This window comes from Saccopteryx bilineata, chromosome 2, assembly GCF_036850765.1.
Source record: "Saccopteryx bilineata isolate mSacBil1 chromosome 2, mSacBil1_pri_phased_curated, whole genome shotgun sequence".
NCBI lineage: Eukaryota > Metazoa > Chordata > Mammalia > Chiroptera > Emballonuridae > Saccopteryx > Saccopteryx bilineata.
This window is the reverse complement of record NC_089491.1, coordinates 80,159,004-80,184,740: the sequence shown is the minus strand read 5'-3', so window position 1 is coordinate 80,184,740 and position 25,737 is coordinate 80,159,004. Positions and strand designations below refer to the sequence as shown.

The 25,737-nt window shown below is 41.7% G+C and overlaps 1 protein-coding gene across 5 annotated transcripts in view; it reads right to left on the bottom strand.

The window, feature by feature from the left end:
* Nucleotides 1-25,737, bottom strand: part of ADAMTSL1 (ADAMTS like 1) — a 1,054,626-nt gene that overhangs the window by 189,993 nt on the left and 838,896 nt on the right. For all 5 annotated transcript variants that reach the window (XM_066257319.1, XM_066257321.1, XM_066257318.1 and 2 more), the window contains one exon: nucleotides 23,266-23,395. In XM_066257319.1, the coding sequence (XP_066113416.1) occupies nucleotides 23,266-23,395 (130 nt within the window). The remainder of the gene's footprint in view (nucleotides 1-23,265; nucleotides 23,396-25,737) is intronic.

Genomic DNA, 25,737 nt, shown 5'->3' with positions numbered 1-25,737 from the left:
ATGAAATACTCACTTGTTACTTACTATTAATAAGTGCAATATACTTAATAATTTTACAGTGGAAAACCTGGCTGACATCACCTTAACCAAGTAGTAAGAGTTAACATCATCAGTAATGAATGGAACACAATGCTATTCATTGTCTCCTGACACATGCACTAAAAGACTGTAGTTTACCTCTGTGGTATTTTTGTCAAAAATTCAGAAATCATGAGGAAACACCAAGCAAACCCAAACTGAGAGACATTTTACAAAGTAACTGGCCTGTATTCTTCAAAACTCTCCAGGATAGGAAAGACAAGGAGACACTGCCAGACAGAAGGAGTCTCAAAAGAAATGACAACCAAGTCCTGGACCCATAAAGAACACTGGAGGACAACCAAGTCCTGGACCCATAAAGAACACTGGAGGACAAATGGCAACATTTGAATAGAGTCTGTGGATTAGTTGGTGATACTGATTTAATGTCATCTCTTGATTTTGATGGTTAGACTGTGGTTATTTATGACATCCTCCTTGTACTTAGGTAATATACCCTGAAGTGTTAAGGTGTAATGGGATATCTCCTGACATTATTCTTAAATGGTCCCAAAATGTTAACAACTATGGAACCGAGCGGATGGTATAAGATATTATTTTTGTACCTATTTAAAAACTGAAATTATTTCAAAATAGAAGTTATAAGAAAATATCTACTGGTTCCCAGTTACCCACAGGCCAAGGTTCAAATCCTTGACTGGCCTATAATATACTTCACAAAGAAGTTTGAATGTATCTTTCTGGATTAATCTCAGGTCACCTCCATACTCAGCTTGCTGAGCACCCAGAAGAAGAGTACCCCTCTTCTCTGGCTGGCAAGCCCCTTTGCCTCTCAAGTTGGATCCTAACCATCCTTCTCCTCTCTGAATACTTTTCTGATATTCCTTCCATCAGGCCAACTAGACCTTTCTCTCTGCAGCATGCTAGTCTCCTTCCTCCTAAGGGCCATCTTGTCTTCCCTCAGGCTCACCCTCATTACTGTAGTTATTTGTCTAAATGTCTGCCTCTCACTGGACTCTACTCTGCAAGGGCAGCAATGGCTCAGACCTATCTGTCTTCCTATCTTCAGCACCTGCCCCAGTGCCTGGCATATCACAGGTGCCCCGGGTGGTGGCATAATGTGGAAGACCTTGGGCTCTGGAATTGGATTACCCATGAATGAATTGTATTCTGTCACTTTCTAATGGCATAATCTTGGGCAATTTACTTAACAGTTTATTGAAAATGGGAATACTAGGAATATCTACTTCAAAGGGCTGTTACGAGGTTTAAGTAAGAACCCCTAGGCTAAAGGCTTAAGCACAGTGCCTGGACAATGGGGCTCTGTACTAAGTCTGGACTAAGGGCTCTGTAAACATTAGCAAATACGAACTGTTATTACTGGGTGCTCAGTATATATGTGTTAAATGCATGGATGATTACTGTGAGGATAGAGATTAGATGAGAGGAGTGAGAATTCTTTCTGGACTGAGTCAGACAACGCAGCCATAGTCTATGGGACTGAGGGAAAGAACATTGTGACATGTTCATCTTAACTTACCACTTAAGCATTCACTGCTAAGCACTGCGATAGAGATGTGGGAAACGTGCTCACTACCTTCAACGTGCTTTCAGCAAGGGCGGGGAGAACTGCCGAACACCCAGTGGACGTAGCAAACAATGTCAAGTATTACTGATGAGTTAATTGCTAAACTATTTGGCTTGCTCATGAGTATGGAGAATTTCAGAAGACAGGCATTGTGGCGCTCATAACCACTTGCATCTATGTGACTGAAGTTCACAAAGACTGCTCTATCTATTATCTTTTTGGTCCATTGCTTTACGCCTACTTCCTTCACAGAGTGTGTCAAACAGCAGAATGGCACCAAAACCAGGCCCAGATGTACAGAGTATCTTCAACCTTCCCTCCCTCACCACTGCCCCCTCTTCCCCGTAACTTCCCACTTCATAGAGAAAACCCAAATGCCTTTTTACTTGCAAAAGGCTTGATTTAATTAAAATGTCTAAATTTTGGTTCCTATTTTCTAATCACTCTGTCTTCTAGGTCAGTGGTCTCCAACCCCTGGGCCGCGGACCGGTACTGGTCCATGGGTCATTTGGTACTGGTCCACAGAGAAAGAATAAATAACTTACATTATTTCCGTTTTATTTATATTTAAGTCTGAATGATGTTTTATTTTTTTTAAATGACCAGATTCCCTCTATTACAGCCATCTAACGCTCACTCTTGACGCTTGTCTCGGTCACGTGATACATTTATTTGTCCCACCCTAAAGGCCGATCCGTGAAAATATTTTCTGACATTAAACTGGTCCATGGCCCAAAAAAGGTTGGGGACCACTGTTCTAGGTGACAGTACATTAAAATGACCTAGTATTCCTGTTGGCTGTTATAATTCATATATGAATATTCTGCTTGTAAGGTAGATTATATGCAAAATTATTTTTCCCCTTCGGAGGTCAAGATTTTAGTTGGCTTGCCAAAAATTCTAGGTGGACATTTCTTGTTAAAATTAGTTGCAGGTTTGTTCTCCTTGTGGTCAAGATCACAGAAGGAATCACTTGATCATAAATGTGCCATCTGTTGCTTTTCTCCTTCTAACACCATCTTTTGGTTTTCATTCCAGTTTTTCCTCATTTTATCTTACTTAATAGCATTCTTACACCAATGGTCTTCCACTAAATGAACTCCTTCCCTTTTCCAGAACTATCTTCCTCAAAAAGAGTGAGCTTTTGCCAGGCTCAGCTACTTGTTCCTTCCCAACACACCATTTCTCTTTTCACGTCTGTGAATTTGCTTCCAACTTTTCTTGCCTGGAATGCTCTCCACGTTCCTACCTCAGGGTCTGATTCAAGCCCTTCTTCTTCTGGGAAAGGTTCCCTCACATCCCAACCCACACCAACTACACTGTCTTTGTAATCCTATTGGATCTACTGTCACTGGATCTTGTTTGTATTCTACCACACTGACCACATAGCTGTTTTAAGCCAAGCTTAGAGTATCTAATTTGACACAGTTCTATTTGTTTAAGTATTTTTCTCGAGTTATCATCCCAAGTAGAATACAAGGCTTTTAAGATTTAGGGTCAAAATTTAAAAGGGACTTGTTTGGCATCCATCAAATCAGGCCATTAAAATCTCCATCTTTTTGTTGATTTGCAGGTGGCATTCCTCACAAAAACCCTACCAACCTAAGAATTTCTCCCTGTTATAGATTGATAATGTTCTCCTTAAAAGACATGTTGAAGCCCTAACTCCCAGTACCTCAGAAAGTGACCTTATTTGGTAATACGGTCTTTATAGAATCAAATTAAAATGAGTCATTAGCGTGAATCTTAATCCCTATATGACTGGCGTCCTTATAAAAATGGGAAATCTGGACGCAGACAGACAGAAAAACAACCTCACAAAGACAGGATCAGAGAGATGCATCTATAAGCCTATATACACAAAAGTCACTGACAAACACTGAGGCTGGGAAGAAGCACTGAAGGATCCTTCCTTTGCAGGTTTCAGAGAAAGCATGACCCTGCTGACATCCCGATTTCATACTTCTAGTCCCCAGAACTGTGAGAGAATAAATTTCTGCTATTCTAAGACACCCAGTTTGTGGCCCTTTGTTGTAGTAGACCTAGTAAACAAATACATTCCCTGGAGTTAGTCCTTTTACTCCATTTATTTATGTTGTAAAAAGAAAGCTTTCTGACATTCATATTCACAAGGTTTTTCTGCAAGTGAAATGCCTGGGAAGGTCATTCTTTTATGTCAGAATTCACAGATCAGATTCTATTTGTAGCAAGGTAACTATTTTTGTAGCCTTGTAGACTTAGTTTTTCATCTACCTGTGTATTCAGCTACTGACATATGCATGTGTGTCTACAACCATGTATTCATTTATTAAAAATTTACTAAACATCAAGAACAGGGGGTCCTAGGATTACGACAGTCTCGACATATGACATTTTGAGTTTACAATGTTCACTGCCATAAAAACTTTAAAAAATTGAGTCGTGAGTGTTTTGGCTTACACTGTTAGCATTGTACTTACTGAATATGTAGCTGAACTAGTTCAGTTGTGTGCAGAGGAAGAATATGCAGTAATGTGGCCTATGAGTGAGGGAGTTGGCATCCCCCAGCACGCTTACCAACACCATTTTGGACTGTTAAAAGTGCAAGTGTTCTGTTTGTATTAGGCTAGTGTGTGTTTCAACTTACACCAAAATTCGGGTAACATCACTTTCATAGGAACAGAACTGTGGTATAACCCGGGGCTCCCTGTATTATACTGAAAAGTGAGGAAACATTTTTAAAAAATTCTTGATTATAAGGGCCTTCAGAGACAAGACACTGCAATAAGAACTATTTATTTACTTATTCATTTAGCCAGTGTTTATTGAGCACTTTTTGTGGCCAGGCTCTATGTAAAGGAACAGAGCAGTAAGACAGACATGGACACCATTCCTGTGGGGCCCGCAGTTTAGTCTAGGAGACAGATAAGCATGAGGTGTTAGGGAAGCATAAAAACGTAGACTGGGAGTCAAGAGGGAGAAGATACAGTCATGGAAGGCTTCCTGGAGTTGGTAATGTCTGGGTTGAGTCTTGAAGGGTGACTAAGTGGTGGGCAGCCCAAGGAAGAAGTAGAGAGAGGGTATCAGGCAGAATGAAGTATAAGAGAGCATGAGCCCTGGTCGGTTTGCTCAGCAGGTTAAGAGTGTGGTCGCAAAACAAGGTTGCAGGTGCAATCTCCAGTCAGGGCACCCATGGGAAGCAGCCAATAAGTGCATAACTGAGTGGAACAACAAATGAATGCTTCCCTTCCCCCTTCCCTCTCTCCCTCTTCCTCTCTCTGTCTCTCTGAAAATAAAAAAGATATTAAGCCGTGGCCAGATAGCTCAGTTGGTTGGAACATCAGCGCGGAGCATGGAAGTTGCTGGTATGGTAGGGCACAAACAGGAACAGCTCAATGTTCCTGTCTCTTTCTCCCTATCTCTCTCTCTCTCTCAAAAAAAAAAAAAAAAAAAAAAAAAAAAAAAGACATCACGAACCATTTGGGGGACTCTAATTTATCTGTTTCCATGCTTGACACTGAAAAGAATATTGAGTAGAAAGCTTAGTATGTTCTTGGAAAATTCTGGTTCTCACTCCTCTCTGTTTTCTTTAATGTAATTATGGGTGGATAAGGGAGCCTTGGATCCAGAGGCACTGTGGGCAATCAAAGCCATAATGACAAAGGTGATGTTAGTTTCCTACAGCTTAAATTTATAGCCCCGAGGACCCTGCTGAATGACACACCCCTCATCAGGTGAGGGCTGAATGCTCACCTCATTCCCTTTCTCTCCAGTGTGCTGGAATTCCAATAGGCCCGTGGCAAAGGGTGACACAATGCTTCAAGCAGGTTTTATACCATGTTTAATCAGACCATAAATTCAATTTAAACCTGGCTTGACAGAGGAAGACAAAAGATAGAGCTATTTCTCTTGGAGAGATTGCCCTGTCTCAGCCGCCAGCGTTTGATATGTGGAGTCCGGAGAGGAAGCAGCTAGCTATTGATGCTGGGTGTGGGTGTGATGAATTCCATCAGCGCTGGGACACCACATGTCTGCTCTTCACAGACCAGGATGTTTCTACTCACACAGATGTTCTATCCACAGTATGGGCAGAGCAGCAGCCCTGTACTCTCCAGTCCTGGGGAGTAAGAGCAAGCCTTTCATGAATGTTTTCACATTTGACTACACAAAAATGACCTAAAATTATTTTTCAAGTTAGGTTCAAAGATCTCTTCAAGTAGATGTATGCTTTACTCTTTGATGCTTTGTTAGCTCAGGGTAAATTAAGGGATTATTGCCAGGCTAAAGTCTGAATAAATTTAAACCTTCATATTAGCATTTATATTGGCTTATTAAATCTTTCATTTGTTTTTGATTATCCATGATGCTAATTCATTGCTAGTACTTTTTATCCCTGGGACACTTTTTAAACACACTTGGATCTGAATAGTACTGATGAATTGCCCTAAACCTCTGAGTTGCGTTCATTAAACAGGGGACACATGAACACGACATCAAAGAATCAGACTGACTCAGAACTGTGGATTCCAACAGACTAGGGTTGGAATCTACTCCCACCTGTGTTTTATCACCTTGGGCAGGTTTCCTCTTTGAATGTCAACTTCTTTGTCTGTAAAATGGGACAATAATCAGGAGAATAGCTTTCAATAGTTACTGGATGCTTGTTTTGTACTAGGTGCTTTTGTAAGAACCTGATGTGTACTGACTCATTTAATTCTCATGGCAACCTAAAATGGAGGTACTCTCATTATGCCGTTTTACATATGGGTTAGCTGGAGCAATGTGACTATAGCGAGTCAGGAAGAGATTCAGGATTCAATCCTAAATGGTCTGCCCCCTTCACTGTGTTCTTACCTGCTTGCACAGGCACTGGGAGCAAAATACCTTATGGTAGCTGCCATCATTGATTGTTATTGTTTTCATTGTTACAATATTATTTCTCATACACAAAAGAGGCCAACAAAAAGAATGGGTCTTTGGGATTGCTTTTCCCCTCTTTTGTGGTTTCTTGGAATTACTGCTATAATATTCAAAGTAGGGGGACTACTTTGCTAATCTATTTTGCTTGTTTTATCTTACACTGACAACAATGGACAGTTTGGCTTCATGCAGCCCAACATTTCCCAGGCCACAGAGAACTTTCTGGTTGTCCTCTGTTCCTCAGAGCATATCATCCACTTTTCTAGTTAGCAAAATTAGAAACAGTGGGGCACTCCAGTAACTTAATTCTGAACAAGAGCACTGGACTTGCTCTCCACATGACTTCCAGGAAATTGTGGGGAGGGTAGCCACCCCATGCCACAGGGAGGTCAGCTGGATTCCTGGTTCTTGACTATCATCCATTACTGGTAAATTACTAGAAAAAGTCTCATGCTCTATGAATGCAGCATTTTTCTTCTTTCCTTTTCATGTCCCACTTGACCTCTTACTCTCCATCTTCACTCTCAAAGAGTAGGGCATGCTTTTCTTATTAATCAATATGCATATCTTTGGAAAGTATAAAAGATTTCTACCTGAAGTAACAGGTATCTTTCCAGCTCTACATAAAATACCCAATCAATTTCTATAGTGATAATGAGGTATAGAGAAATAATAAGAACTTCATTCAGTAGTTTGGTGAGAAAATTCTTTCTTATTCTAGTTAGGAGTATTGTGTCTCTACCTTTGACCATCTGGGTCCCCTGTTGTATCACCTGATTCTAGCTCTTAGTGCATCTTTGGCACCAGAAAACTCTTATATAGAACATATTCTTCAAAACCAGGCACTCATATTAAGTGCCTGACATATTGTAACTCATTAATCTGCACAGACCCTTAAGAGGAAAATATTGTTTATCTTTATCTTGTAGAGAAGGAACCAAGAACAAAGAGGAGTTAAGTAAGTTGCTTAAGGATACACAGTTGATAAGTGTCAGAGCCAGGATTTGAACTCAGGAAATCCAGCTCTAGATTCCACATTCTGATTCATTATATGAATTTCTGGAGTTTACCTGTTTGTGATAAACACTGAAGTTGGGAAACATTACTTTCTAGACTTTTAGTTTGGGCTCTGCTAGCCATGTCTAGCTACTTGGGCAAGTCACTTAATATCTTTGGCCTCTTTTTCTTCACACATAAAATGAAGGAATTAGACAAAGTTACATCCTGGGAGTCTACAACCCTTGTAATTGAAGAAAATTCATGTATTAATATTTTAGATTCAGGACAAGTCTATCATAAAAAACTCTTTGCCACTTTTTGACTTTTTAGAATTTACAAAATAAAGCCCTATGGTCTTCTGTTGCTGATAGTACTAATAGCATGATAAAGCTGGCAGGGAAGTGATGAGAATTTGCTGTCCAAGATCTTCATATGATCATGATGCCTCAAGTACCAGAAGTGAAGGAGTCCAGCTTCCTGTAACTGGTTGGCAAAACTGTTGCTCACAATGAACATAGATTCCCATGCTACTTGTGGACTCCAGGTGAAGTTTCTTTTATTTATGATTCTCATTCAATGGGCACAAGCATGGGGATTTGGGGTGGAAACCACTTTGTGCTTCTTCTTCTTCTTTTTTTTTTTTTGTATTTTTCTGAAGTGAGAAGCAGGGAGGCAGAGAGACAGACACCCGCATGCCCCCAACCGGGATCCACCCAGCATACTCACCAGGGAGTGATTTTCTGCCCATCTGGGGCAATGTTTTATTGTGGCTGGAGCCATTCTAGCACCTGAGGCAGAGGCTATGGAGCCATCCTCAGTGCCTGGGCCAACTTTGCTCCAATGGAGCTTTGGCTGTGGGAGGGGGAGAGAGAGATAGAGAGAAGGAAGAGGAGGAAAGGTAGAGAAGCAGATAGGTGCTTCTCCTGTGCGCCTTGGCCAGGAATCGAACCCAGGACTTCCACACGCCAGGCTGATGCTCTACCACTGAGCCAACCAGCCAGGGCTTGTGCTTCACTTTTTAAATTGGCTTTTCAGGTAGAGTGAGTTCTCTTGAACAAAAGGATATATACTTTATGTTCAGAAAACTCTTGTGTTTCATACACTAGTCTGTCTATAGAGGAGAGTTTCAGGTCCTAAATGTGATAAAAAAAAAAAAAGAATTATGGAACTGGTATCAATATTGGGATAGGTCTACATTTAGAGATTACTTATGTTCAGAGACAGTGAAGTAGAAACTTTACACATTTGAGGATGAAAAGATGCAGAAAGATATTATAGCTAAGTATCTAAGATTTAAACACAACTACCATCCTATGTCAAAAGAAGGAATACAATCACTGAACCTACTTTCTAGACCCAGACAGATACACAGCTGCAACAAGACCATGTGTGATGAAAAGTAGTCTATTTCTTGCCAACCTTGTTTGCAGAACTCCCCTCCTGGAGGAGTTAAGTATGCAAGGGTGAGCTGGAAAACAACACTTTCTTTTCTAGATCAAGGGAAGGTCAATGCAGCCCACATGTGGTTTTACTTCACTCCACTATAGGTCAGTTATATCGTCAACCTCCATTAAATGAAAGATAAAGTACATGACAGCGCCCATTTTCACATGAGGTGTTTGTAGGTGTGCCTGGGATGGGCCTCCAGAAGGCCTGTGGAAGAGTCTAGCAGGTAACATAGAATAAAGAGGAGAGGAATGGGTGCTTCTTGGAGCCCCAAACTGTCATTTAACTGACTCCCCCCACCCCTCGTTGCAAACAAACAGCCTACCTTTAGTGCCAAGAAAAGCCACAAAATTGAGCTTGACAATGGGTGCACCTTGTGAGGAAGAGCTGGCTCCATGATCAGCCTCTCCCCACATCATGATTCTGGCATCATTTTCCTCACAAAAAGAGCATTGATTAATGGTATCTGTCTACTTGTGGTGGATTTTACATCAATAAGTACCTTGCTTATAACAGTTTCCTTCTGTGATTCTTCAGAGCTTGAGAAGCTTACAACTGTATAAGCTCTGAGTATCATAATCTTTGATTTTGCTGGTTTGCTATTCTGGGAAAGGAACTGGGGCAGAAAAAGTGTTGTAGCTGTGTGGGGGAGGGGTGGGCAATAGACCACCCACAGATACACACACACCCACACATTTTTTTTTTTAATTCCCGAAGATTTCCCTAGTAAATGCATCTGTGATGCATAAGCTTTATTTTCTATTATTAACTTTAATTTAATTTCTCAGAGAGCATACTGGACATATTCAGCAATGATCTACAGAGTCCTCCCACATACACTTTGACTCTAAAAAAGGAGAAACCCATGTTTGACATCTGGGGTTTTACCAAGGCCAAAGTATTCATTTCTATTTTGTTTACTCCTTAAACTTCAAAACAATGTGAGTGTCAGTGCCCAAGCTGAAATTTCTCTATAATGTTGCCATCTCTGTGTGTCAAGCAAATCTTCCAATGACATCTGCACAATTAGCAAGTATCTGAAAGACTGATTAGATACTGGGGCCCTGAGAACCAACCCTCTGAAGTATTCCATGTGGCAAGAGATGAAGCAGTAACTTAAAAGAATAAAGAGAAAGTAATAATTCAATAGCTTGTATTTACAAGACACCAAGTTTCACAGAACTCAGAGACCTTTATAAAAACTTCTAATCTAAGAACTAGTGACCTTAAGTTCACAGCTAAGGGGAATGGCAGGATTTTGGGGATGTATGAGCCAAGTGTCCTTCTGTTTTGTACAGCTCCCCACCTTTGCCTGAAGATGCAACACAATGCATTGCCCTATATTCTACGTCCCTGTCTTTAATCTCCTGAGCCATCAGAGCTGCCTAAGAGCAGCACAGTGCCTTGGAGAGGGCATGGAAGTTACAGATACACTTATCAGACTTCAAGCTCCAGTGTAAGCCATAGGGACAGAGATCCAATGAATCTGGCAGTAAATTAATCTGACCTATTTAAAATAGTTGTTATACTGTTATGGGATTACATGCTTATGGGACATAAATGTATCAGCTCCCTAATAATTAACTAAAAGCAATCAGAGATACTCTTATAATACTGGGGAATCAAACATTTTAAGGCTCATCAGACTGAAAGTGGACAAAAGGCAGGACACAAACTTTCCTCAGGGACCTTTGAAATATCTGGACTGAGACCATAGGAGGAATATGTAAGTACTATATCAATAACATGCTTGATTACCCATGGCTGAGTAGCTCAGCTGGTTAGAGCGTTTTCCCAATACGCCAAAGTTATGGGTGTGATCCCCAGTTAGGCACATACAAGACTCAACCAATCAATGCATAAATAAGTGGAACAACAAACTGATGGTTCTCTCTCCCCTCCTCTCGCTCTAAACATCAATAAAGTAAAAATAAATAACATATTTGGTTAGAATTTTAGAAAAAATACTTTGACATCTATAAGAACAACAGACTCAGGTCAGTGGTCACCTTCTCTAGGTCACCTTCCCTGATCTGGATTAGGTGACTCGTCTCAGCGTTCCCAGAAGATGGTCGTTTGTATCTACTATGGCCATTTTGTTTTTTGGGTTTTTTTTGTATTTTTCTGAAGCTGGAAACGGGGAGAGACAGTCAGACAGACTCCCACATGCGCCCGACCGGGATCTACCTGGCACGCCCACCAGGGGCAACGCTCTGCCCACCAGGGGGTGATGCTCTGCCCACCAGGGGGTGATGCTCTGCCGGGACCAGAGCCACTCTAGCGCCTGGGGCAGAGGCCAAGGAGCCATCCCCAGCGCCCAGGCCATCTTTGCTCCAATGGAGCCTTGGCTGCGGGAGGGGAAGAGAGAGACAGAGAGGAAGGGGGGGGGGTGGAGAAGCAAATGGGCGCTTCTCCTATGTGCCCTGGCCAGGAATCGAACCCGGGTCCCCCGCACGCCAGGCCAACGCTCTACTGCTGAGCCAACTGGCCAGGGCCTACTATGGCCATTTTGACTGTGCATTCTGATGACCTATTTGTTACTAGATTGATTTGTTTCTTCAGAGCCTAAAACACAGCAAGAATATAATAAATGCTGGACTGAGCTGGATTTTCCTTTCACCAGTAGAAAATGCTCCATGGCCCCCGCCCTGCCAGGGGCTAGATTTTATAGGAAACAATTACGGGCCAGGTATTCGTGGCTTCAATGTAGCAGCCCCTTTTCCTCTGTAACAGAGCTTGTCTCTCCTTCCTTAAAAAAAAAAGAGAGATCCAGCTCTCCAAGTATGGACAAATCACCCATATCCTCCAACCCAGGCACAGTTTTATAGAGAATTTTAAAAATCACACCTAATACTTGTTAGAGCTTCCTGAGTACCTAAAATGTACTAGGTAATATGTTAAGCACTTAACATACATAGCCTCACAAGAATTACCATAGTAAAAGATGAAGAAACTGAGGCTCAAAAGAGTTAAACCATCTTCCCAAGACCAAGGAGCCAGTCAGTTGTATGAACTGGATCACCTCCCAGTTTGTACAACTCCCAAGCCCACGTTCTTCAGTCTGGAATGAAGGACTGGGGATCAGTTACTTACACCTGAGTGTGAATTTGCTTAGGTAGTTTGATTATCCTAATTCTTAGTTGAGTTGAACTGAATAACTAGAGGTTGGGAGAAAAAAAGGTTGAAAGAATTTGGGTCCTGCACAGGTGGTAGAAAGGTCATCTGGGAATCTGGGTAAGGCAATGAGGATTGAGTTTCGGGGAGAGAAGAGAGAGGTACTAGGAAAGAGTTAGAGAACCAAGTGGCACAGTAAAGAAGGCAGGGTCTCAAGGTTGCACTGGGGAAAGAGAAGTGTGTGTGCATGCGCGTGTGTGTAAGGAGAGACGGTGTTTGCAATTTACAACATGAACAGGCCAGCAGCGAAGCAAAAGCTCAGCCAGTGGTTGTTAGTTGTGGCAGAGCAAAGACGCAGGGCTCCCAGACAGCCACCAATGTCTTCCAGATTCACGAGCCCAGGCAGCATCTCTCCGGATGACTTAGTGTTTCTTTATAAAAATGTTTTCTTAGGAACTGAGTGCTTTGCCTAATGACTCAGTACTGGGTTTTAAGACATTCACTTAGGTCTATTCAGTTTCCCTTCTATCACGGTTCATTTCCTGTAAGTTTGGCTTTGCCCTGAGAAGTGTGTACTCTAATAATTTTTCACTCTCCCTTAAACACTAGCTTTTACTAAGAGTCTAGTTCTACCCTTGGCAGTTGAGAGTATGAGATGAAGCTTATCTGCTGGAGATAAAAAGAAAAAAAGAGAAGAGCCTGTTAACTTGCTTTCTGATTTTCACAGGTTATAAGCTACTATGAAACCAGGACGACTGTTCTTTTCACTGGTGATTCCCACGCCTAGAGTTTAGCTGCTAGAATAGGATGGGGGCTGGGGAGCGGGGAGGACTGAGGAAGGGAGGGAGGATAAACACCATTAAGGCAGGCAAAGACTGAAACACTAACTCTTTAGTAACAACGTTGGAATTAAACACACCTTGTTCCAAATCTGACCTGCCACTGGCTGACTACATGATCCCCTTACAGACTCAGTTTCATCAGCTATAAAGTTAGGACAGGAATAGTAAATCCTTATAGAGTCGTGGGGAAGATTAAACCAAATAAAGTATGTAAAGTGACGAGCACAGTGACTGGCATGTTGTAAGCTCCCAGCAAATGGAAACTGTTAGGGAAGCTTGTTCGAAGGTGGCCTGTGAAGGTTAGCAAGAGTGTGGGCACAGGACACCCTGCGCTTATCTGCACCCTGGGGTGGACTTTACTTCTTTCCTTTACTCTCTTTTTTATTTCCTTCCTTCTTCCCTTCCTCCTCTACCCCACAGGTATGCGAGGAGACAACGGGCTAGGAATAGCACTACTTACATAAGCTTTCTGATTTCTTCCTGACTTATCTCAGGCTTCTCTGACCATCACGACACAGCTGCTCCCTTCCAGGACTCACACCTCACTTGCCCATGGGCCTGACTTCCTTCAATCATGTCACACAGGATATTAACTTTCTAGGAATATTTGGACTCTCTCTCCCCTGATCCCACTTCATCATCTCATTACTGTTCTTAAAAAAACACACCTTATTGGATTAGGTGTTAAAGTCAAATGGAATGTCCGAACAACGGCTACCTTTTGCAGGCTCAGTGGAGTCCATGCGAGCCAGCTGTTCTGCTTCCTGTTCCCGAGCTGCCGAAGGGGTCTGGCAAGCGGTGCAGAAAGCTGGCTGCAAGCGAGGTCCTACCCACAGCCTCCCCTCCGCTCTGCGCCCCTGCAAGCTGGTTATGAAAGTTTAGGAGTAAATTTCAATGACTATGAAATAAATATGAAGGTTTTCTTATATTATATGGCTTCCTGCATAGGCAACTAAGAGGGATGGCGGACTCCTATTTTTCCTGAGAGCTACTAAATGAGGTAGGAACTAAGTATTTTACATACCAGGGGGAGGGGGCATAAAAAAGTCTGCAATTGTTCCTGTGGAGAGTAATATAATAATTAATAAATAATAATACAAGAAGAAACTCTGTGTTTTGCCTCCTCACAACTGCCAGCCTCCTTGTGCCCCACCCTGTGTGTGATCATTCTATAACCCCTTTTGGTGGTTCTAGGAGTTGTCTTTGTCCGGCAGGCAAGGACAGCTGAGTCCTGGAGAGACTAAAATAGACCCCCTAGGGCCACAAAACAAATAAGAGAGCCAATATCTGTTTGGCTTCAAACCCCAAGATTCCCCCCTTATTCCAGGCAATACCCCTAGTCCCGGTGGGAATATTTAGCTTTGGCCTTGTCAAGTCCCCTTTTGTTTTTGTCCTGAAGTCTCCCCATTCCCAAGGGTTGCCTAAATCCCTATTAGAAAAGAATATTGTGTCTGATTTAAAAAATCATGCCAAGATGATAATGAGCTACCTTTTCCATAGCCGTGTACACCGTAAAAGTGAACCATGGCTTCAGTATCCAACACCGCTGCTAATAGTGGGATAGCATTAAGTTCTGAGCACCCTGAGTAGAGGACCCTGTTTGGCTGTTTGAGCCACATGAGTAGCTATCTCTGGCCAGTGGGAAAGGTGGCTGTGTCTACCCACTCAGGAAGCAGAGTCAACAGCAGTGTGTTACAGAGAATGCACCAGCTGCAGCCATGCTAGCGTACAGACTCTGGCCTGTGTCTGTGTCTGTCCAGGCCTCAAAGATAGTTAATCCACAGGTCAAATTATAAGCCCCATGAGAAAGCAGTGAGCATCTGGTGGGTCTGGGAGCTGTGTTAACCTAATAGAAATCATTCTAGGCTTCCTTGTGTCACTAACACAAACACCAAAATGTCCTCTGGCCCTGGTGAAGATAATTAGACAGAACGATGATGAAAATAATGGTAAAGACAAGAATAAAGGGAAAAGGCTGATTCACCACAGGAGAGGCAGCAGTTGGCTGAGCTCTGCTTTATGACAGATTTCTCTGTCACCGAGGCAGATAACCTAAGAACTGCCTGACCTTGGGCTGGCACCGTGACAGGAATACTATTTTCAGAAGGATGAACTGTTTCTGAACTGTATCCCCCAGGTTACTGGACACATTAGAGCATTTCCCTTTTACTCCCTAATTTTTATATTGCTTAACTATCTCTTTTTCTCCATCCTTTTCTCAGGTCTTTTTCCTAGTTCTTTGTTTGTCAAGGTCAAGGAACATAGTAAGATAGCAGATTCCTAACACTAAGGTCACAGAAAAGTTCTTCTTCTCAAATTGCGCCTAAGGCGTTCTTTCAAAATTTCCGAAGAAGTCATTGGGTATATTCGGGCAGCAATCATTTTCATCTCAAAACTTTGGCCAAATCATCACTTGCCCTTAGCAAGTGACTTCAGGACTTTTGAATTTTGAAACACTGAATTATAGGGAAAGTTAAAAAAAAAATAGAAAAGATTTACTTTGGGAGTCTCCACTCCACCTCTGTTGAATGATTTGTAAGCTGGAAGACTTTTGAACTGTAAAACGCCAATGTTTCCTCACCATATCCACAGCAGAAGCTATCTGGTGGCGAGGTTTCCATCCCTGTGGTGCTTGCAAGCAATGGAATTGATGACTGGTGCAGATATGTCAGTTCTTGGCGCAGGGAAGAATGTGGGAGTTTGTTTGCTTTAATAACTGTCTTCAGAAGCACAGCACTTAAAGTAACCAAGATTGAAAAAAATGTAATGTCTCCTCCAGGACCATTCCCAAAATCCTGATTCAGGGAACAAAGTGGGTCTGTTCATCACTGAATTGTCAGCACAATGCCTGGCATGAAGTAGGCATTCAATCCATATTTGTTTAAAGGAGGCTGAATGAAGAGAAATTTTAGTTATATTAGAGGGCACTATAAAAGTCTAAATTGAAGGATGCAGGACATTTTATATCCTTTTACACATGGACAAACACTATTCAGGTATTATAAATATGTTCATCATCTCAGTGTTTTACCATCCGTGATGCCTGAATCCTCTCACCTAAATTTTTTCTTATGAAAATGTAAGTCTTGTTCCCTATAGACTTCTCATGGCTCCTTAATTTATAGTTAAAGCCAGTTCCTGTTTTGTGACTAATAGAGGTGCTTTGTATTCAAGACTTAAATCTGACTCCAGGTATTTATCTAATAGAATTTACTTTTTCTTTCCTTCTTGAAAAGCTTCAACTCTGTGGGTAATTATCATTACCTTTAAAGAATCACAGAATGCTCGAGTTGGAAAGGCCTCAGGGACCGTCCAGCTGCACCTCTCATTATTTCCTTTATGATGCCCTACATGGGGCTCTATTCTCCTGCCAGGTGGACAGACTGAGTCCACATCACACTGGGCTGATTGTAGGAACATGCAAAAGGCTAACATACCTAGGGCAAGAGTCATTATTAATTTCAATGAAAGTATAATGATGTGTGTACATCACACAGAGCACATTATTTATTGGTGACTCTATATGAGAAAAAGTATGATGTCTATAATATAAAAGTTAGCCACCATCACCACTTTAGGTCTGTTGCATGAGCAGCCAGAGGCAATATTCCCCAAGAGAATCTGCTTCTCCACTCCTCTCTTTAACTCTCTTCAATGGTTACTTAATTTAGCACATTGGGCCATCCTGGACCTGGCCCCTACCTGCCCTCTAACACCAACTTCCATTTCTTGTCCTTTGTGTTCAGACTTCTCCTTTCTCCTGCAGTGTCTGTCCTCTCTCCTCTTCACCCGGGGAACTTCTACTTAGGCCTTATGATTCAGCACAGTCATTGCCTCCTCCAGGAAGCCTCCTGTTCCCACAGAGCCCCGTGCTCGCCTCATTCACAGCAATTACGGTGTTACTGGCTTTTTGTCTTCTAGTCATCGTTGAGGACCAAATACAAACAGACCATGTATATGAAAATGCCCAGTGCATTTTATTTTTCACTGAATTGATATGTGAAACATTTTTGGCCATATTTTTTTGTGCAGAAGGTTAACTTCAGTCAGTGATCAGTATAAAAACTTTCCCAGAGCCCAGGCAGAATTACATGGACTCTGGGAAAGTCCATTACAGGGGCTGTCCAATTACAAAGATGTTAAAAACCAGGCTTTTAACATCTCTGGACTTAATTGAATGGATTTGCCTCAAGCTGATGTTTCGACCTTTTTAGAACAAGGCATTGTGCTTTCAGGTGAAATCATGGGAAGGTAGATTCAATCTTTTGATTTTTACCCCAGGTTCATGCAACAACTGACTCTATGCATGCAAAGTGAGTTCTAATACGTATCATCAAAGTTCATTTTCTAGAGATTTGAGATTGATAGAACAGGTAATGTGTAACCAGAGGAAGGGCTGTCTTTAGGAAAAATGAAGATTTAAGCCTTGGGGCAATTATACACGTGACATTTACTCTTGTTGATGTCAGAATGCTGCTGGGGACAATTCTGATCACCGGGCCAACACATTCCTTGGTAGAGAAATAACAGAGGCTGCCATTGGGCCAATCAAGTCCAACAGTGAAGAAACAGGTCTTGGCAGTTTCCTCTGCTGGAACTTGTCCCTCAGTGGACAAGTGGGAGAAAGGAGAGAGGCGGCACAGTTATGCACTGGATTACCGAGGAGTATGACAGCAGTAACAGCATTAGTTCTCCTACGGCGCCTGAGTATGGCCTCCAAATCTGCACTGGATTTCTGTGGACGTCCGTGAGCTTTGAGGTGCTTTTGCTCTAAGCACTTAAATGTTAGTATGGTAAGAACCAAAAGGCAGCATATGGAAACTTTGGGAACACAGCAGAAGATAAACCAATATTTAGAGAGCATGTTGAAACGGTAACCTTAAAGTAAGTTGTCAAAGGGGGAAGGTGCCTGCAAAGCTTTGAAGGCCCCAACATTTAAATTAAAACGTGGTTGTATAAAAAGGCAACACCTTCTGCTCTAGCCATTTTAGGTTAATATAAAATAAAATTAGAAATTGAAAATCATTTGGTGCTAGTATGCATGGCTTTTGTTAGTGGACAATAAAAGGCATTCTGAAGTGTGCTTTTTAAGAGGAGACTGTGTGACCTTTAAGATGTTTTCCTTAACTCTCTCATCTCAAAGAGGGAATCTCAAACCTCCTTTAGAGTTCTTGCTGGTACTAGGAACTGCCCTGGGTCTGAGGAAAGAGATTGGGGTTGGGGCAGAGGGGGCAGACACCAAGTAATGTTCCTGGAGTTATGAGCCCCCCCCCCCCCCCCACTGTTTATCTGTTCTACACCACTCAGCTGTTCTCTGTTGCAGAGAAATAAAAGTTTAGTTTAAAAAGTATGTTAGAACAAAGCTGCAGAAATTGCCTGGAATTTCCTTCATTTTCAGCCATCTGGCTTTCATTGCTTACTTCTTTCCCCTCCTCCAGGTACGTTTACCAAATCTTTTCAACACACACTGGCCAAGCTATCAAATGCTTATAATTAATAACAGTCATACTCTTTTTTCTTTCTTTCTATTTTTTTTTAAGGTAGTGGTTTCTGGCTTCCCTTAGGCTGCTCATGTCGTTGCCGGTATGAACGAGGGAGCTGCTCAATGAAGCCTTAGTTGAATAAGAAAGAAAAAGCTAATCAAATTTGAGTTAAGTCCTGAATACAAAATATTGTGTTATTTAAAAATAAAGTATTTCTCACCATGAAATAAAAGGGAAGGAGAAGAAAATAAATTTTTCTCAGGGCCCTCTATGATCCTCTTTTAGACATGAAGAACCCGAGAACCCTCCTGAAGGTCACATAGCTAAATGCAACAGAGCAGAATTTGAACATAGGTGTAAATTTGTTGCTTTTTATTTTGGTGGTCTCAGGGATGGGAAAGATCTTTAGTGCATATTAAGTGAACAATCAAATTGCTGAACAAGATAAAAAGATTCCCATTTACAAAGGGAAGAATGCCTTATATATTTGTATGTGTTCGTATATATGTATAAATTCACAGCAAAAGGTCTGGAAAGGCATGTACCAAACCATGAACAGTGTTTATCTTTGGGAAGAAGGGATTGGAACTGTGGAGCATAGTGGAGAAAGGGAAGTGTGTGCCTTTCTTGCTTACTTGTGCTATGCTTGACTTATAAAGAATGAGAATATTCATGTATTACCTTGTATAGTGACTATAATACTCAGAAAGCTTTCTCATTGGGAGCAGGAGGCTGACCTCTTTCCTAATGACTGATATTAGCTCCTCTGTGGCATTTCTTCCATTAGCTGGTCTAACCCACCAGTGAAGGTTGGCAGGGTAGTGGGCCTTCTAGACACCAATTACTCAGATGGCGGTACAGGTGCCTACAGTGATTTTTCTTCCTTGTAATGACAGCTTTCTTGCTATCAACTTTGATGCAAAATTCTCACTGTCAGCACACAAGAAAAAATAATCCTAATTTCTTCTGGCCAATTTTAGGCAAGGTTGCTAAGGGATTAATAACTGTCATGATGTATACTACCTTCTATCTCTCTGATGAACAAGCTTCGTTCTGGACAATGCCAACAGTTCATTCAACAATCCTCTGTATTAAAGATTGCCTTCCTACTCTTATATTAAGGATACTTTGCGATGTGTGATTGCTAACATAAAGGTTACTTATCCTTAGGCTGTTTATATTTCAGATTGGTATTTAAAGTCTTCAACTTAAGGAAGAGACTCTAATGATGGCATTTCAGTACTATCTGGTAGGTGAGAGAGAAGGGATAAAAGGGATTGAGAGCAGATAGCACTGCAGTCTTTCCAGCTATCAATAATAATAGGATCTAAACACTACTACTTATAATTTTGGCTCTTGTCCTTTATACTCATTTTTATTCAGTAAATAGTTAATAAGCCCCTGCTATGTGTCATCCATTTTCTAGGCATAAGCTGCAGAGAGAGGAGGAGAAAGACATAGGCCGAGAGTAAGGATTTTAAAATATCGTTCTCTTTAGTAGATAACTACTTTTTTTTTTAAATGTCCTAAAAAACACAGGCAGTTCTTGTGCATGCACACATACACACACAAGTGGGAATGATAAGACAGTATTTCTAGCTTGAGATATCCCCTTCCTGTGAAGAGCTAGGGGTAAGAAATTATCCACCTAGACCCGGTGAAAGCTGGTCATGGGCCTCTGATGCCAGCTCTGCCATTCACACAGAGTCAGTCAGAAGTAGGGATGTATAATCCTAGAAAGACTGCCCAGACAGAACATGCCCAGGGGCCTTTGATACTCACCCTGGGATCTAATAACTCTGACCACACAGAAGAGGAAAAGTGGTTTCCTAGCTGGTATTCAGTGGAACTGACAGCTGCCCAGGAAAGCTACTTAACCAGTCGCCTCCTCTCAGAGATGTGAGTCCTGTGACCAAGACTTGAAATGTCCTTTCTGTATATTCCATGGAAAATGCTACGGTTCTTTGAACACATGGACATCAGCATATACCAAGACCCCAAAAGACAGTGTATGGAAATTTAGTGCCCAGATGAGGACACCCTAAAATGTACAGAAAACAATGATCCATGCACAATGAGAATTTCTGTGAATTAAAGATTTAAGTTACTCCCACCTGAACAGAAGGTGTGTGAGAAATCAACACTGCATTGTGATGTCCCTACCAAACACATTTTCTCTTTCATATACATTTTACACCAACCTTTAGAAAGAGAAAAAAATTTCCCCCTTTATGTCACAGTGAAATATCCCCCAGGAATTCTTCTCCATAGGGTTCTCATTTTTAAGATGAAGATCCGCTTTAGCTCTTTGACTGGATGAAGAGAGTGAATCATACTAGCCCACTGTACATGCACTCACTTTATTGTTTTAATTAGCATCAACCTACAAGTGCTTATCTATGTATGGCTGGCCTGAGAAGTCTCTGGATATACCAAATAAAAGAGGTCTTGCTCGTCTGTCTGACAACTGGCTGGTGGGAAATCAAAGCACTAAGTGTCTCTGGAGCAAATGAAATAAAGCTAAGCATAACAAGAGTTCTCGTCCAGGAGTCAATATAAACATTGTAGTGTAAAGTAAGCTCATCTAATTTAACCACTGCCAATACTTTGAGGATGAAAAGTGACACCTCGTGTCCTATTCTTTCTGCTGCCCCAGGAAGGGATGGGTTTAGTGGCTGCAAATCTCAGAAGATTTTCAGCTAGTCCCAGGTACTGACTCCTCGACATTGCCTTCACTCATCCCAGCATTTGGATGTCATTATAACACTGGAATGTGGTTGGAAAAACACTTATGCTTATTTTTAAAGTGATAGTAAATAAGCAGACAGAAATGACATCAATTATCAGCACAATATAGCGGCAGTAGTCAGTTTCATTGTTCTGTCTACAGTAGAATCAGAAGAATGAAGATTCAGGGGCTATTTGACCAGGATGTGGTGACCTCAGATCATTTTGCAGATGTGGAAATAGAAAGGGCAGGCAACTTGCCCAATGCCACACAGCTAACGGTGACAGCACTAGGATGGGAGACCAGGCCCGTGGACATTTAGCCAAGGCCCTCGCAGGCTGTCCATGAGGAAACCACTCAGATTCTTCCTTTCTGGGGACAACAGTGCCCAATAGAAGGGGGTCGCACCCTTTGCCCACGCAATTAGGTCTTAGGTTTGCTCAACTGGAGAACAGGGAGGTTAGGACAGAGATGTAAATCAGGTCAGACAGACAGAAAAGAGGTTTCACAGTGGTCCATGCCCTGGATCTAGCTTTTCTGGATCCAGCCCTTGATTGTTTTACTGGCTGCTGTTCTCATGGGTGCAGTGCTGCTCTAAGCAGTGGCTGATGGATTTTCTGGTTCCTTTAGACTAGAGAACATGGCACTGGTGGCCCTCTTCACTTCTGCCTTTAAAAGGGGAAGCTGGTCACTATGGAATACTACTCAGCCATAAGAAATGATGACATCAGATCATTTACAGCAAAATGGTGGGATCTTGATAACATTATACGAAGTGAAATAAGTAAATCAGAAAAAACCAGGAACTGCATTATTCCATACGTAGGTGGGACATAAAAGTGAAACTAAGGGACATTGATAAGAGTGTGGTGGTTACGGGGGGGAGGGGGGAAAGGGAGAGGGAAAGGGGGAGGGGGAGGGGCACAAAGAAAACTAGATAGAAGGTGACAGAGGACAATCTGACTTTGGGTGATGGGTATGCAACATAATTGAAAGACAAGATAACCTGGACTTGTTGATCTTTGAATATATGTAACCTAATTTATTGATATCGCCCCATTAAAAAATAAAATTATAAAAAAAAACCCATAAAAAAATAAAATAAAAGGGGAAGCTGGGCCCACCACTCAGATCAATATATGGAACAATGCTGGTGACCAGCAGGGAAAATGTCACTGTGAGATTGGGCTCTGATCTGGGGAGGCTTGTATCTACATCCTTGAAATCCCCAAGGCATCTAGTTGGCTGAGAAATAAGGCAAGCAGCTGCAGCTTGACCAGCAAATTATTGTTAATTCCTGAAGGTAACCCATGGCTTCTTATGGGGTACTTTGCAGAAACAGAAGAGATACCATTCAGAAACAGTATTCCCCTTCATATCTAGGATATGACCTTATCTGGCAACATTCTTCATCCCAATAGCTGACTTGAAAGAATGGCTTTGGTTCTTTAAACATTTCCTTTTGAGACAAGAATCATAGATGAGATGGTTTAGCTTCTACAGAGATTTGCTCCAAAGAAGTATCTGAGGGTGAGTCTCTCAAGACACCACAAAACTGTGTGGACTGAAGCAGTGATTAGATTGATTAAGACTCAGGGTTGGGTAATAATGAGACCCAGGCAGGGCTGAACCATAAAATGCTCTAATTGATTTTATGCATGTGAAATGACACACATACACCCCAGAGCACGCTATAATGAATCTACATGCTGTGTGCACACAGATTTACAGTGGACCAATTATACCACCCAGATGCTCCATGAGCCAATCTGTTATTATGGTGTGAGGGTTTGGGACACAGGCTCAAAGGTGGCAGAGACCATGAGGTCTGTGGTCAGTTGATACTCCCTCCAGGAGAAAGCAGCCCGCAGCACGTGCACATACCGGCCGTGCCACAGGACTCGCCTCAGTGCTCGGAGACTTCTGGACCCTGAGCATGACCATTGGGCTGGAATTCCAAAGCCCTGGTTTCAATTAAATTTAAGTGGATTTGACTCAAAGTTTGAACTGATGCTAATTGGTTTTCAAAACATTGGGTAACAATAAGCGTTCTGGTTTTGCCCATGGACAGACACACCCAGCTCTGAACACACTCCTGGGTAGCAGGGCAGGCAACATGCCTGTTACCTTGATGGGCAGGGATCCAAACTGCAGGCTTTTAGGAGCTTTGGGGGCCGGCGGCTGGTCACGCACAGGTTCTCATCAGCAGGCTCCCGTGTCTGTTTGTTCAGGCAGCTCACCACAGCCTCCTGGACACCTGTGTACAAATCACACTGTCAGGCCAGAGTGGGTGTGTGTGGGGTGATGAAGTGTAGACAAGGCAGCTGGCGGGAGGTCTCTGTGATTGGTAGGACTCTCGCTGCATGTCAGAGACAGCAGTCTAAAGCCCAGGGCTGCCCATCTTGTCAAATACCGCTTGATCAGAGAGAAAGTACACATATGATTGCGCCTCTGTAAGCGTGCCCCTTGAAGAGCTTAACTCCCCCGAGGGGGCCGGCTGCTACTGGTACTGTTGAAACGCTTTAAAAAAAATGCCACCAAGCTCTATAGCTGCCAATACTGAAATGTGATAATTTAATACAGAAGGAGAGCAGGGTGACAAAAAAAAATGGCCCCAAGACCTTTGCATGTTACATTTTAATCAACAGAAGACTGTTGTATTTGGAAGGGAGGCCAAGAGCCATGTTTTACTATCCAGCCATCGGTGAAGTGCTGTTCTTCTGGGGCCTTGCATCCGGGATCCAGGTTTTGTTGGTATTCTTTTGATTCTGGTTCATTTTTTTTTTTTTCCACTTTTTTTTTTTAAAGATTTTATTTATTCATTATAGAGAGGAGAGAGAGAGAGAGAGAAGGGGGGAGGAGCAGGAAGCATCAACTCCCATATGTGCCTTGACCAGGCAAGCCCAGGGTATTGAACCAGCAACCTCAGTATTTCCAGGTTGATGCTTTTATCCACTGCGCCACCACAGGTCAGGCTGGTTCATTTTTTTTAGTAAACTAGGGCAGTTTCTTTAGAACAAAGAAAGAGAACAAGATGCATGATGACTATCTATAAAAGGCAATCTTCTGTATATCCATAGAAACAATGTTCCCACTGACACCTGCATGCCCCTGACTCAGAGCTAGTAGAACGGGAGTCTAAGCATAGACAGGCACAAGGTTACTTGGCAGGTCTTCTAAGGTGGTGAGCAGAATCCTCTATGAAGACTTTCATGGAGCAAAGAAGCATTGAACTGGGTAAGGTAATGATCAGACCTCTCATTCTGGGGCCCACAGTCATAATAGTCAAAATCTACAGGTTGCACATTATTGGCCAGGTATAAGGCTAAGAGCTTGACAAACGTCATTCAATCTTCTCAACAACTCCATGAGGAAAGCACTATTTTTATCCCCAGTTTACAGCTAAGAACACAGAGGCTCAGAAAGGTGACAAACCTTCCTAAGGTCATACTGTTGACAAACAGTGGAGCTGTGCCTTAGCACTGGAGCTTTAATGGCTGGCAGCATTAACATTAAAAATACTAAGAGGCTGTTATCTTCTGGAGATATTCAGGAATAGCCTAGACATTTGTCTGGAATCATTTTAGCAGAATTAAGTTTAAGAAACAGACGAGACAGAACATTATGGATAATATGTTGTAGTCATACATAGCTATGTATATAAAGATCTGTAAAGCTATCTATCTGTAGTTAAATATTTGTATATAGTTACAATAGAGCATGTGACAATCCATATTAGTAGTTTCATATATAAATACACACATCATATATAAATACACACATATTTTCTTATTTTATTTTCTGCATTGCTTTGCAATTTAATACCTGATATAATACAACTGACTCAACACTTCTTAGCCCTGTTCCTTTCCTCCTCCTATCCACCTTATGTTTCACCAAGTGAGTACCCTGATCAACAGGCTAATGCTTCCTAAGGTGATGTTATACTGGCTTAGGTCACTCCTCAAGAACATCAGTCAAAAAGTGGCATTTTAAAGCCAGAATCCATACCATCTTTCTTCTTCCTAGTTTCATAAATCAAACATTAAAAAAAATAATCAGTCACAATATTTATCCTGTGGCCATGAATATAAACTTTTTTCTAAGTTTTTATGAATTTAAAAATGTAATTTAAATAAATAATAGCCAGTTGAGAATGGAGAATTTGGGATTTATACAAGACATTCAAGCTACTCTATCATATTCTGTAATGCTGACTCCACAGTGCTTCTCTTGCTTCCAGCTGGGATGAGCCATTTGAAATTCATGGTATGATGAAATAGCAAAACATCTCACAAAAAAATGGCTGATATCATCACTGATCTGTCCCATTGGAATTGTCTGGCATTAGTAAGGTAATGATGGCAAGGCACTGGTTGAGGCTAACCATTCCATACAGAATCTAGAGTAGTGGTTATATTAAGAAATACAATAAAAAATTAAGTTTACAATTTATTTACCTACTTGGTAATATTCAGGAGATACTAAACGTTGCTCTACAATAAAATACTGCATATTTGGGCTTAGTTCAACAAGTTATCATTGGCCTTATTGAAAGTATTGCAATGCCTGACCTGGTGGTGGCAAGTGGATAGAGCA